The 14,594-nt window shown below is 44.3% G+C and overlaps 1 protein-coding gene across 1 annotated transcript in view; it reads right to left on the reverse strand.

Moving 5' to 3' along the window:
* Positions 1-282: 282 nt before the first annotated feature.
* The window catches only part of LOC124780234 (dapper homolog 3-like), a 112,575-nt gene continuing 98,263 nt past the window's right edge, over positions 283-14,594 (reverse strand). Inside the window, exon 3 of the mRNA XM_047253766.1 lies at positions 283-626. Coding sequence (XP_047109722.1) covers positions 283-626 — 344 coding nt within the window. The remainder of the gene's footprint in view (positions 627-14,594) is intronic.

Here is a 14,594-nt window from a genome sequence, read left to right on the forward strand (position 1 = left end):
TCCGTTACAGACGCCATATTCGATACTACGCCTAGCTCCATCACCTATCGGAACTTTATGGAACAATAGGAGCTGAAGATGGAATATTCCACGACGTCTCACAACAAATTCCGCAGTTTTTTCCGCCGAGACTGGCTAAGGAAATAAAACGTGTTGCATTATTTACTGAAAGACCCTCTTATTAGGTATTAGAACGCTTGGATTGCGCAAAACGTGATCGACGTGCAGATAGACAGCGGCAAACGGTGGTCTCGCGGACCTCCATCAAATGATCAACCACCCTTATCTCATTAAGGAGACTCTCCAGACTCTCAAGAGCTTCGCTGGTAATGTCGCTGTTGGGGGAACTAAGTTCTGCTGGGAGCGCTTCTTTGACGAGAAAGCTTTAGTCACACGGCAAGTGATCCTGCGGGGCTGACCCAGTATCGCCGGCGCGGCTCTTTGGTATTCCGGGGCGGCGCGGCGCGCCCGCCGCCGAGCACTTAACTCGGGCCCCCCTGCAAGTTGGCCGGCGCGGTCCGGCGCCGCTGAATACCAACGACCGCCCGGGTCAGCCGAGAACGGACGCACCTGGGCGCCCGGCTGCGGGCCGCCTTTATTAGCCGGCGGTATCGGCTCGATGTCACCTTCTGGCAACCGCACCGTTCCATCTCTTTACGAGCTGCGCTCTACGTATCTGTTGACAGATCATAGTGCGAGGCCCCTTCCTTTTTCTGCCCATCCAGGATTAGACCTTTTGGGCAGTTCTGGTCTCCCAACCTCTTCTATGACTACGCTAATTCTTCCAATAGTATTATATTCCACACCTTGTCGATGGATCCTCTGAGATGACGTACGCAAGATATGCTATTTCTCGTCCTGGTTTCGTTCGATTATTTTTTCTACCAATGGCTCTACCCCAGTTGTTTCTTTTTCTTATTATGTCTTCCCCTGTGGAGCCTCTGTACGGATCTAAGGAACTTCACTTCTGATGTATCACTCTGTCTTATGTCTTTTGATATTTGTGTCCAGCTCTCTTCTGCTTGGTAAGATTTGTTTGTCACTGTGGTCCAGAACGCAACGCCAGCGAAAGCTATGATCCTGGTAGCAAGTTTGGTGAGCAAGTGAGAGACCAAACAGTAGTTCTCCTAGCCCCCCCCCCCCCCCTTCTTGGAAGTACTAGGGGCGTTTAATAAGTAAAGCAACACAATCTTTCTCGTCCAGTTTCAGCCAGTTACACAAGTAATGGGTAAGGCGAAATCTAGATTGTGGTTTATTGGTAGAATCCTGAAGCGATGTAGTCCTTCTACAAAGGAAATAGCTTACAATACGTTAGTTCGTCCAGTCTTGGAGTGTTGTTCGTCTGTGTGGTATCCTTACCAGTTGGGCCTGATTCAAGAGATTGAGATGGTCCAAAGAAGAACGACAAGATTCCTGACTGGTACAAATGGTTCAAATGGCTCTGAGCGCTATGGGACTTAAAATCTGAGGTCATCACTCCCCTAGAACTTAGAACTACTTAAACCTAACTAACCTAAGGACATCACACACATTCATGCCCGAGGCAGTATTCGAACCTGCGACCGTAACGGTCGCGCGGTCCCAGACTATAGCGCCCAGAACCGCTCGGCCACTCTGGCCGGCGTGACTGGTACTTTTACCCATCGCGAGAGCGTTTCAAATCTCATAGAAAGTATGAAGTGGGACACACTTGCAGTTAGACGGCGCGCTAAACAGAAGGGGCTGCTCACTAAATTCCGAAATCCGATCTTCACCGAGGATGTAGGGCATATATTACTACCACTAACTTTCAAATCGCGCAATGACCACCATTCAAAGATAAGGGAAATAAGAGTTCGTACTGAGGCGTTCAGACAGTCTTTTTCCCTCGCGCGATCCGCGAGTGGAACGGAGGAGGGGAAATATGACTTTGGCGCGAATTGTGCCCTCCGCCACACACCGCTTGGTAGTTTGCGGAGTACATATGTAGATGTGGAAAAAATGATAAATTTTTGTGGGGCAAAGTGGAATACTCTCGCTTCAGACCGAATAGCTTCATGAAATTCCGACCGGTGGCAGCACTAAAGAGTTCAAAGTGGCTTCTGTAACGAAGGTGTGTTCCAAGCAGGAGCCGGAAAACCAGAGCTTGGCAGATATGCTTAAGCGTGTGCAGAAAGCCTATGAATACCTGGCAGTGAACAAATGCACGGTGAGTCGCTGGGCGAGGCGTTTGTTAGCATTTATTCTTGATTGCATAAACCTGTCTTATTTACCGCGTGCCGGTCGGCGACTCGTGCAATGCTGGAACGCGTAAACACTCTCATTCGAAGTGATCGTCTCATTCGAGGTGATCGACGGAAGAAAATCGAAGATCGTACATCGTCACTGGAGATGAGACATGGGTTCATCCCTTGGAACCGGAATCAAAGCGGCAAACCCAGGGGGCGATACCACACCACCTTTCGTCCAAAGAAAAAGTTAAGTGCCGCACCTTCAGCCGATAAAGTCATGTAGACTGCCTTCTGGAACTCTGTAGGAATTGTACTGTTTTATGTCCTTCTTCAAGCTGCAACGATCAATCTAAAGTGTTTTGTGCCACTATCACGAATCTAATAGCGTATTCGTCGCCACCACAAAAATGCAAACGAACTTCTTCTCCTCGACAACGCAAGGCGTCACACAAATCCGCGCAGCCGAGAGCAGGTGACAAATATTTATTAGACTTTTCCTCATCTACCGTGCACCACGGATCTCGATCTGGCCCAATGAAGGATGCATTCTGCCGGTCCAGTACGTGATTGACGAGCGCCGCGTTGACTCCGACGTCGACCAGTAGAGTGGTATACAGGCCATCCCAGTAACGTGACGTAAGGCCGTGACACTGAACGGAGACCATACTGCAAACTGGGTTTCTGTAGTCAAAAGAATGGGGGAAAATATGGTGTGCTAGAATCCTGAATAAAACCGACTTACTTTCAGAGAAGAAATGTGCTATATTGTCTATTGTATCTATTGTACGCCCCGTGTGTGTGTGAGCGGCAACCACATGGGCTCTTAGATAACCCTGCCATTACTTCTACTTACATGTGACAGACGTCATCACTTACTTTTTCGTTACATCCTCTCTTGAACAACTCTTGCTTTTTAGACGTCTACGATAACAGATTGCGAGGCATGCGCCTGTCATTTTCGTTCTGTACTTTTACCTTCCGTCGGCCGGAGTGGCCAAGCGGTTCTAGGCGCTTCAGTCTAGAACCGCGCGACCGCTACGATCGCAGGTTAGAATCCTGCCTCGGGCATCGATGTGTGTGATGTCCTTAGGTTGGTTAGGTTTAAGTAGTTCTAAGTTCTAGGGGACTGATGACCTCAGATGTTAAGTTCCATAGTGCTCAGAGCCATTTGAACCATTTTTTACATTCCGTAGGGGAAGGCCTCCTCAGATATCGGTGTTGACGCCGGTTTCCTAGGGGAGCAAAATAGGAGCGGTGATGGCGATTTCCTGGGGGAGCAAACCAAGAAGCAACGTTTTGAGTCAACAGTTTTTTGGATTGTCTGATGCGATACGCCACGTATTCCTCTCCAGTGCCAACCTTTTCATCTCAGAGTAGCAATTCCAACCTAAGTCCTCAATTGTTTGCTGCATCTATTCCATTCTCTGTCTTCCTCTACACTCTACAGCTCCCTGTACTACCATAGAGGTTATTCCCTGATGTCTCAACGTATTTCCCTTCTTCTTACCAGTGTTTTCTATATGTTCCTTTCCTCGCGATTCTGAAGACAACGTCCTCAATTCTAAGCTCATCAGTGCACTATAATATTCTTCTGAAGGATCTCATCTCAAATGCTTGGATTCTCTTTTGTTCTCGTTTTCTCACGGTCTATGTCTCACCACCATACAATTCTGTACTCCAGTCCAACATTCTCAGTAATTTATTCCTGAAATTATCCCTATGTTTGATACTAGTAGATCTGTCTTCGCCAGCAACGCCATTTTTCCCAGTGCTGTTCCTCATTTTATGTCCTCCTTGCTCCGACCATCGTGTTATTTTGGTACCTAGGTAGCGGAATCCCTTCATTTCTTCTAACTGTTGATCACCTATTCTACCTAAGGTTCTCACTCTTCCCTTTTCTGCTATTTCTTATTAGTTTCGTCTTTCTTTGATGGTCTCCCAGCCTATAATCAGTACTCATTAGACAGTTCATTCCATTCAGCAAATCCTGCAATTCGTCTTAAACATCAGCTAATCTTACCACTGATATCTTTACACATTCAATTTTAATCCCACTCTTGAATCATTCTTTTATTTCCTTCATCGGTTATTCGATGTATAAACTGAATAATATGGGTGAAATACGAATACCTTTCTTACACACCTTTTTATCCGAGCACATTCTTCTTGATCTTCCACTCTTGTTATTCTCTCTTGGTTCTGGTACATACTGTCCTTCCGTACAGCTTACCTCTCTCTTTCCGCATTTCGGCATCTTGGACCATTTTACATCATCCAATGTTTTTTCCAAGTCAACAAGTCGTATGAACGTGTCTTGATTTTTCTTCAGTCTTGCTTCCATTATCAACCGCAAAGCGAGAACTGTCGCTCTGGTGCATTTATGGTTCCTAAATCTAAATTGATCGTCATATTACAGATCCTCAACTTTTATCCAGTCTGCTGTATGTTATTGTCTTCAGCAATTTGGATGCATGAGCGGTTAAACTGGTAGTGCGGTAATTCTCACAGTTTCGGCTGTTGCTGTCGTTGGAATTGTGAGAATGACGTTTTTACGAACGTTTGCTGGTACATCGTCAGTCTCATACAGTCTACACTCAAATTCAATAATCGTTACATTGCTTCCCCTCATGATTTTAGAAACCTCATAGGAATGTTATCTATCCCTTCTACCTTATGTGACTAAGTCTACTGATGTCTCCTGGATCGCTTATCTCTTCTATCACGTCAATTCCTCCCCTTCATAGAAGCCTGAAATGTAATCTTTCCACCTATTCAAGCTTTCGTCTGCATTTCACAACTTGCTTCATTTAATGTCACCGAAGATTGTTGGGCCTTTTCTATATGTTAAGTTAGCTCTTTGGACAATCATTTCTCTTTCGATTTCTTCACACTTTTCATGTATCTCTTTTTAGCGATGTCTATTCCTCTTCCGCTAAACTGTCTACAGAGCTGTTCGTTACTGTAGTATCCATAGCCTCATGGTCCTTCAAGCGTATCTGTCCATTCAGTAGTATTTCCGTATCCCACTTCTTTCTGACTCGAACTTCATCCTAGTCTTCGTCGTTGCTAAATTCTGTTGGTGGCTACGCCTTAAAATTCGCTATCTTATTTAGAACTCTCTGTCTGGTATAGATGTAATATAACTGGTATCATCCCGTATGTCCCAGCCTTTTCGAAATACAACTCCTCTTCTTGTGATTCTTGAACAGAGTATTCGCTATCAGAAATTTATTACAGGACTCAGCTATTCCTTCTCCTCTATTATTCCTACTACATCGGCCATATACTGCCGCAACCCTTTCTTCTGCTCCTTCTCCTACAGCCGCATTCCAATCTCCGATGACTAATAGATTTTCATCCCCCATTTGTATTGAATTACACATTGAGTATCGTGATATACTATTATTATCTCTTTATCTTCGGCCTTCAACGTCAGCACGTATAACTAAATTATCATTGCCGGTGTTTGTTTGCTGCCGATTCTGATGAGACCAATCCAGTCACTGAACTCTTCAGTAATCCATTTTCTGCCGTATCTCATATTCATAAACTTTTTTCTGCTGCCTTAGCAGAAACCCTTATCTTCTTTCGATTTCACTCACTGACCCCACTAAATCTACAATGAGCTTAGAATTTCCCATTTCAGATTTTCTACGTTCACTGTCACGTTCAAGCTTCTGACATTACACTCTCTCATTCATAGTACGTTATCCTTTTGTAGGTTAGTATTTTTTCTTTTAATGGGCTTCTCGCCCTTTGCAGTCCCCTCCTGGGGATCCGATATGGGGATAAGTCCGTAATCTCTTGTCAGTGGATAGACAATCATGCCGCTTTCTCAATTACAAGTCACATGTAACTTCTCTACGTAAAAATCTTTATACACACAAACTCAAAATGACCCTCAGCTAAAAAGTGGGCATCATAGCGTGAGGGCTCACACATAATTATGTGTTGGAGTGAGAAGAGTTCAGCTGACTGATGTAACAATTTATCCTCGGAACCAGCCTTATCTGAATTCTGCTATCAACTTCATGGTGTGTGCCTTTTGTACGTTGTGTACCAGTTTTGTTCCTCCTCCACCCTTCGTGTTCCAACCATGAATGGAGCATTGTTGCCATGCCTCCCCATGAGCATGAAACTGTGAAATGCGCCTGGTTTCGCCTTGTCTAGTTTCATTGCAAAGTTATCGTCTTTCTACCCTGTCTCGTCGAAAGAGGCACACATATTGACACGCTGGTTTCTGTCGTACACTGCACAGCGTAGCTTTGTAGCCCTGGCAGTTGCATGACGCGTTTCACGGCAAACTCTTTTGCTGAGAGTGGCCAGTAGGACAACTTCCCACGAGTATTCTTACTGGGGTCGTTGGATGCAGTGTGCAGTCGCCCAAGTTGCTAGTGTTTTTTATTCACTTCCTGTCTTGCTTTGGTCCCCCCTACACGATATGATCGCAGTTTATTGTTTCACGTCACACAGATGCAAATTAGTTGCTTCGGTCGCCAACGATATTGCCTTAAGCAAAAAATTGCAGATGTAATGAGCTGCCGGCCACGGTGGCAGAGCGGTTCTAGGCACTTCAGTTCGGAACCGCGCGACTGCTACGGTCGCAGGTTCGAATCCTGCCTCGGGCATGGATGTGTGTGATGTCCTTAGTTAGGTTTAAGTAGTTCTAAGTTCTAGTGGACTGATGACCTCAGATGTCAAGTCCCATAGTGCTCTGAACCGTTTGTAATGGGCTATACTTATGTAGGACGCACTTGTTTTCCAGTGTTGCAGATGGGCATAGCTAAAGTCTTACAATTAGCTGGATTTGAAATTTTAAATGAAAATTCATTTTGTTGTTTTCGGGTTGACAGGCGTGTCCAAGTGGATCAGAATGTCCAAAACATACTTTTTCTATCCATGACCATGTTATAGCCTAAAACGCTCTCTCATTCAATAGCAGTTCAGTTAGATTCGTTGATATAGTTTATTATACATTGTTAAGTAATTTATCTCCTTTGAGCTCAGTTTAATTTTGATGTTAATGAAGAAGTTTTGTAGACTTTTTTGAAGGGGGAAACATGCGCGAATGTGCACAGCTGGTAGAGAAATATGAGGAGAGCATGGATTTGGAGGGAGAGAGAGAGCACAAAGAGATGGAGAGAGAGACTGGAAGTGGGAGGAAATGGAAGTAGAGAGGGGGCGAAGTAAGGCAGGCACAGGGAGAGGGGAGAAGGAGATGGACAGAGAGAGATGGAGGAGAAGGAAGTGGACAGACTGAGAGGGAAGAGGAGATCTGCAGAGAGAGAGAGTGGAGGTGGAAGTGGTGAAAGAGAGGGGGAGGAGGAGGAGATGGACAGAGAGCAGGAAGAGGTAACGGAGGAGATGCAGGAGGCAACTGGAATGTTTAGTGGGGTAGTGGACACATCTAAAAGGAAAAGGGGAAGAGTAGAGAGAGGGGAAAGGAGGACACAGAGGCAGAATGAGGAATATTTGCTCAGAAAGATTGAGCAGAGGAGATAGAGGTAGGGGGAAGTGGAAATGAGGAGTAGGCAGGAGGTAGCCAGTAAAACGTGGAGGAGACGTTGACAGAGAGAAAGAGAGAAGGAGATGTGACCATGGTGGTCGTGGAGGGGGGGGGGGAGGAGGAGATATGTGACGAATACATACGCTGACGAAAACGCTGGGAAAGTAGTGGCTGTTAAAGTAGCGGCTTGCTCCCTTTACGTACTGTATTACCCTTTCAATATCCTCTTACAATTTCTCTATCTATTCATCTTCAGCTTGCGACGTCGACATGAATACCTGAACTATTGTTGACGGTGTTGTCTTGCTGTCGATTCTGATAAGAATAACCCTGTCACTGAACTGTTCTCACTAACACACTCCCTTCCCTACCTTCCTATTTATAAGGAATCCTGCTCTTTTTATCCCATTTTCTGCTGCTGTTAATATTACCCAAGACTCATCTGACCAGAAATCCTTATCTTCTTTCCATTTCACTCCACTGACCCCTAGTATATCTAGATTCAGCTTTTATATGTACCTTTTCAGGTTTTCTAGCTTCCCAACCATATTCAATCTTATGACATTCCGTGCCCCAGATCGTATAATATTATCCTTTCGTTGGTTATTCAATATTTTTCTCATGGTCGCCTCTCCTTTGGCAGTTCCCCAGAGATCCGAATGGGGGTCTATTCCAGAATGTCTTGCCAATGGAGGGATCTTTCCTATCCTTTTACAATTACAGGTCACATGTCTTTGGATACATGTTATGTGTGTTGAACACAGTGTTTTCCATTGCTTTCTGCATCCTCATGCAGTTCACCATGACTGATACTTCTACCTTTAAAGCCAGTTTCCCACCAGTAACACAAAAAAGTGCCCTGAACCTCTCTCCGTTGCACCACCGTCTTTGACAAAGCCCTTGGCAGAATGAGGGTGACCTCATGACGGACGCCTTCGGCCCCCAATGCTGATTATTTATGAAAATTTTCGCAGCAGCTGGTTTCGAACCTGGGACCAAGGACGATTTGATTACTAATCAAAGACTCTGCGACTAGACCACAGGTCCTTATGTAATAATAATAAGGGACTAGAATGCAGGCGAAGGAGTAGAAGGAAAGCTTACAGGAGAATATGGGAGTAGGACAAGGAATGAGAGAGGAGGAAGACTAATTGAGGTCTGTAATAAATTCCAGCTATTAATAGTGAATACTCTGTTCAAGAATCACAAGAAAAGGAGATACACTTGGAAAAGCAGCGTGATACAGGGAGATTTCAGTTAGATTACGTCATGGGCAAATAGAGATACCGAAATCAGATACTGGATTGTAAGGTGTATCCAGGAGCAGACATGGACTCAGAGCATATTGTTGTAGCAATGAAGCGTAGGCTGAAATTTAAGAGATTAGTCAGGAAGAATTAATACGCAAAGAAGTGGGGTACAGAAGCACTACGAAATTACGAGATATCCTTGAAGTTTTCTAAGGCTATAGATACTGCAAGAAGTAATAGCTGAGCAGGCAGTACAGTTGAAGAAGAATGGACAGTTCTAAAAAGGGCAGTCACAGAAGTTGTAAAGAAAAACATAGGTACAAAACAGATAACAGTGAAGAAACTATGGATAACAGAATAAATACTTCAGTAGATAGATAAAAGAAGGAATCGGCGAAATTCACGAACACAGAAGTACAAGTCGCTGAGAAATTAAATAAATAGAAAGTGCAAGGAAGCTAACACAAAATGGCTGCATGATAAATGTGAAAAAATCGAAACAGAAATAATGGTCGGAAGAACTGACTCAGCAAACATGAAAGTCAGACTTAGGTTAAATTAAAAGTAAGATTGGTAGCATTAGTAGTACAACGGGAATTCCACTGTTAAATGCAGAGGAGAGAGCGGGTAGGTGGAAAGAGTACATTTAAGGCCTCCATGAGAGGGATGAGTTGTGTGATGAGATAGGAGATCAAATATTAGAATTTGAGAGTGCTTTGCAGGACTTAACATCAAATAACGCAGAATGGATAGATAACATTCAGTCAGATTTTCTAAAATCATTGGAGGAAGTGGCAACAAAATTGAAATTCACGCTCGTGTGTGGATTGTATGAGTCTATCTGACTTTCTGAAAAATGTTATCTCCACATTTCAGAAGACTGCAAGAGCTGACAAGTGTGAGAACTATGGCACAGGCAGCTTAACAGCTCATGCGTCGAAGTTGCTAACAAGAATAATACACAAAGAATGAAAAAGAAATATGACGATGTGTTAGATGACAATCAGTTTGGCTTTATGGAGGATGAAAGCACCAGAGAGGCAGTTCTGGTGTTGCGGTTGATAATGGAAGCAAGACTGAAGAAAGGCCGGCCGGGGTGGCCGAGCGGTTCTAGGCACTACAGTCTGGAACCGCGTGACTGCTACGGTCGCAGGTTCGAATCCTGCCTCGGGCATGGGTGTGTGTGATGTCCTTAGGTTAGTTAGGTTTAAGTAGTTCTAAGTTATAGGGGACTGATGACCTCAGAAGTTAAGTCCCATAGTGCTCAGAGCCATTTGAACCATTTTGAACCAAAACTGAAGAAAAAACAAGACCCGTTCATAGGATTCGTCGACCTAGAAAAAGCGTTCGACAATGTAAAACGGTGCAAGAAGTTCGAAATTCACAGTAAAATAGGGGTATGCTATAAGGAGAGCCTGGTAATGTACATGTATAAGAGCCAAGAGTGAATAATAAGAGTGGACGACCTAGAGGCAAGTGTTCGGATTAAAAATGGTATAAGACAGGGATGTAGTCTTTCGTCCCTACTGTTGAATCTGTACATTGAAGTAGAAATGATAGAAATAAAGGAAAGGTTCCCGAGTGGAATTAAAATTAAAGGTGAAATGTTACTACTGATATGATTCGCTGATCACATTGCTATCCCGAGTGAAAGTGAAGAAGATTTACATGATCTTCTGAACGGAATGAACAGTCTAATGAGTATAGAGTAGGGGTGAGAGTATATGGAAAGAACACTAAAGTGTCGAGAAGTAGCAGAAATGAGAACAGCGAGAAACTTAACGTCAGGATTGATGGGTATGAAGTATATGAAGTTAAGAAATTCTACTATCTTGGCAGCAAAATAACCAATGACAGACGGAGCGAGGATGACATCCAAAGCAGACTAGTACTGGCAAAATGGGCATTACTGACCAAGACAAGTCTACTAGTATCTAACATCGGCCTTAGTTTGAGGAAGAAATTTTCAATAATGTACGTTTGGAGCACAGTATTGTATGGCAGTGAAACGTGGACCGTAGGAAAACCGGAACAGAAGGGAATCAAAGCATTTGAGATGTGATGCTGCAGAAGAATGTTGAAAATTATGTGGACTGATGAGGTAACGTATCAGGAGTTTCTACGCAGATTGGGAAAGGAAAGGAATATGTAGAAAACATCGATCAGGAGAAGGGACAGAATGATAGGACATCTGTTAAGACATGAGGGAATGACTTCCATGGTACTAGAGGGAGCTGTAGAGGGCAAAAACTACAGAGGAAGACAGAGATTCGAATACATCCAACAAATAATTGAGAACATAGGTTGCAGGTGCTACTCTAGATGAAGAGACTTCCTCAAGAGAGGAATTCGTGGCGAGCCGTGTCAAACCAGTCAGAAGACTGATGACCCAAAAAAGAATGCCTTGCTGAGAGAAGAAGTTATTCACAAAGCCGAGGACGCAGAGGCAGCGTCTTGTCAAACCATTCTTAACTGCGACCGTTGCAACACACAGCCGAATATCACACTAGATGGCACTACTCTGCAAGTCGTAGATAACTTCTGCTATCTTGGATCTACTATGGAATCAAACATGTCTGTTGACATGGAAATTGATGCTCGCATTGGAAGAGCTTCGACAACTTCTGGCAAACTCTCTACACGTGTTTGGAAAAACAACAAACCGTCTTTGACCACCAAAATTCTTGTATATCAAACTTGCGTCCTCAGCATCCTTTTGTATGCATCGGAAACGTGGACTACCTATGCCAAACAAGAACGTCGCCTTAATGCTTTCCACATGCGGTGCCTGAGATCCATCCTCGGAGTAACGTGGAAGGATCGAGTGACCAACGAAGCAGTGTTATGTAAAACTAACTGTAACAGTATTTCAACTATCTTGAAGCAGATACGAACTCCGCTGGCTGGGACACGTCCACCGTATGGATCCTGACAGATTACCACGTGAGGTGATGCTTGGAGAGATCTCTATAGCCAAAATACCTGTGGGACGTCCTGTATTGAGGTCCAAGGGCTCCTGTAAACGAGATATGGAGAGCTTTGGAATCGACACAAAGAGATGGGAAGCACGGGCTAGCGTGAGACCAGAGTGGCGTGACGATATATCATCTGCAATGTCGAAGCATGGCAAAAACTTGTTACACAGATTAAGGCAGAAAAAGCTTCGCAATGCTACCACTGCTCCTGCCTCAACAGCCAGATACACTTGTGACAATTGCGGCAAGAGATGCCGTGCTGCCATTGGCTTGACAAGTCATACGAAAAAATTCAAACCATAAACACCCAGACACTGCAACAATCGTCTACCAAGATGTCGTGGCCAAAATTATGTAGGTGGTTTGGCCACATCAAAGGAGTGAGCGAGGGAAGGACACTATCACACATTTGAGGTAGGGGACTGATACGAATATATGGCTCAACCAGGTGAATCAGGGCACAGAAACAAGAGGAATCGGCTAGGATACAGTCCTAAGTGGAGAATGGTACATGGACAGACTTAATGGAGATCGCCCGTAAACCACAGGAAATAGAGCAGAAAACCAGTGGTAATGTGCGGACGGCGAAGACACACACATTGAGACCTAAAAGCAGAACCAAGGACTAAATTCAGTAAATGAGAGTCACAGTAAAAGCCAATAAGTGCAGACGATGATCTACGTAGCAGCGGCTGCCGTACCAGGCGGACAGAGATGTTGATGTGCGCAGCTCAAGGCGGGCATACGTACTGAGAGTTTCCCTAAATGAGACGCCGCACGCGAGCCCCGTATCGATCGCGCGAGAACTTCATTACGTGCGTGGATGCTCAAAAAAGAAGTTGTTGAAGCGGTTCCATTACGCCAAGAAGTGGCGGCCGGGGAGGCGTACCGGGATCGCGCACCTGAATGCCACTTGCAGCTCGGGGTGGCAGGGAAGAGGGGTAGGGAGGGGGGGTAGGCAGAGGGGATGGGTGAGGGGAGGCGGGGGAGCTGTTGTGCTCTCTCATTACCAGCTGCGCCGAGCGGTCCCACACCTGCAACGCTTCGCCATTTCTTGACGTAACAAATATACCAGCCAGTTCATTCTGGTTACTTTCACTCTTTCAAATATAAACTATGCTAGTGTACACGTTTATCCAATATGCTCTTCTGCCTTCACATCAGTGTTGCCAGAGTCCCGATTTCCGCGAGATGTCCGATTATTAGTGGTAACACGACCCACCCTGTGCAAGTTTGAGGTGTGGATCACAGTGAGGCGATACAATAGGCAATACCAGACTCACGGTAGGGCGCAGAAGTAATCCGTAACGGTACAGTGGACAGAAACGTAGTTGAAACAACTACTAGTTCATATACAGTTCGTTTAAACTACTTCACTCTGGGAGGACGGCGACATGACACTAACGAGTTTCCCTGTGGTATCGTCCGACAAAATACGAACTTCTAGTTGCTCCAAGCAACTTGTGTCGTGCGATACACGGCGAGGGAAATTTCTAGTCACCCAGTGCGCCAAAAAATTTCTTTACGTAGATGGAGCGAGATGTGTGATGTGCATGGGGAATGCGAAATACCCTCAGACTAATGTAACCTTCAAAATAATGTAACAATTTCAATTCCAAAGAAAATAGTTGCTCACAGGTATGAAAATTACCTAAATTCAGTTTAGTATGTCGTGGTTGCAAACTGCCAACACAAATTCGTTACAGAAAAACGAAAAAACTGCTAGAACCCGACCTCGTGGAAGATCAGTTTGGATTCCGGAGAAATGTAGGAACACGCTGGAGGTACTGATCCTGATCCTGTGACGAAGGTACGAGGTAGGTTAGGTAAGGCCAGCCAACGTTCATCGCATTTGTAGACATAGAGGAAGCTTTTGTATTGTGGACTGAAGTTCTCTCTTTTAAATTATGAAGGTAGCAAGGACAAAATGCAGGGGGTGAAAGGTTATTTACAATTTTAACAAAATCCTGAAAGCAGTTCTAAGAGTTGAGGGGCATGAAAGGGAAGCACTGGTTGAAATGACCGTGAGTCAGGGTTTTAGTCTATCCCCGATATTATTCAGTATGTACATTGGACCATCAGTATAGGAAATAAAAAATAAATTGCAAGTAGAAATTAATGTCCAGTGAGAAGGAATAAAAGCTTTCAGCTTTGCCGATGCCAATGAAATTCTGTCACACACAGCAAAGAATTTGGAAGAGCAGTTGAACAGAATGGTCAGTTTTTTACAAGGGGGATATAAGATGAACATCAATAAAAGAGAAGCAAGGGCAATGGGATGTACTCGAATTAAATCATGTGATGCTGAGGGAATTGAATCAGGAAACAAGACACTTAAAGTAGGAGACGAGTTTTGCAATTTGGGCAGAAAAATAATTTATGATGGCCGAAATAGGGAGAATATAAGATGTTGACTGGCGGTGGAAAGAAAAGCGTTTCAGATGAAGAGCAATTTGTTGACACCGAATATACACTAAAGTGTTGGGAAGTATTTTCTGAAGTTATTTCTATGGAATGTAATCATGTATGGAAGTGAAACGTGCACGAAAACCAGTTTCGACGAGAAGAGAATAGAAGCTAACTAAATGTGGTCCCACAGAAAAATACTGAAGATTAGATAGCTAAATCGTAAAACTAATGGCGAAATACTGAG

Source organism: Schistocerca piceifrons, chromosome 1 (assembly GCF_021461385.2).
Source record: "Schistocerca piceifrons isolate TAMUIC-IGC-003096 chromosome 1, iqSchPice1.1, whole genome shotgun sequence".
NCBI classification, from domain to species: Eukaryota; Metazoa; Arthropoda; class Insecta; order Orthoptera; family Acrididae; genus Schistocerca; species Schistocerca piceifrons.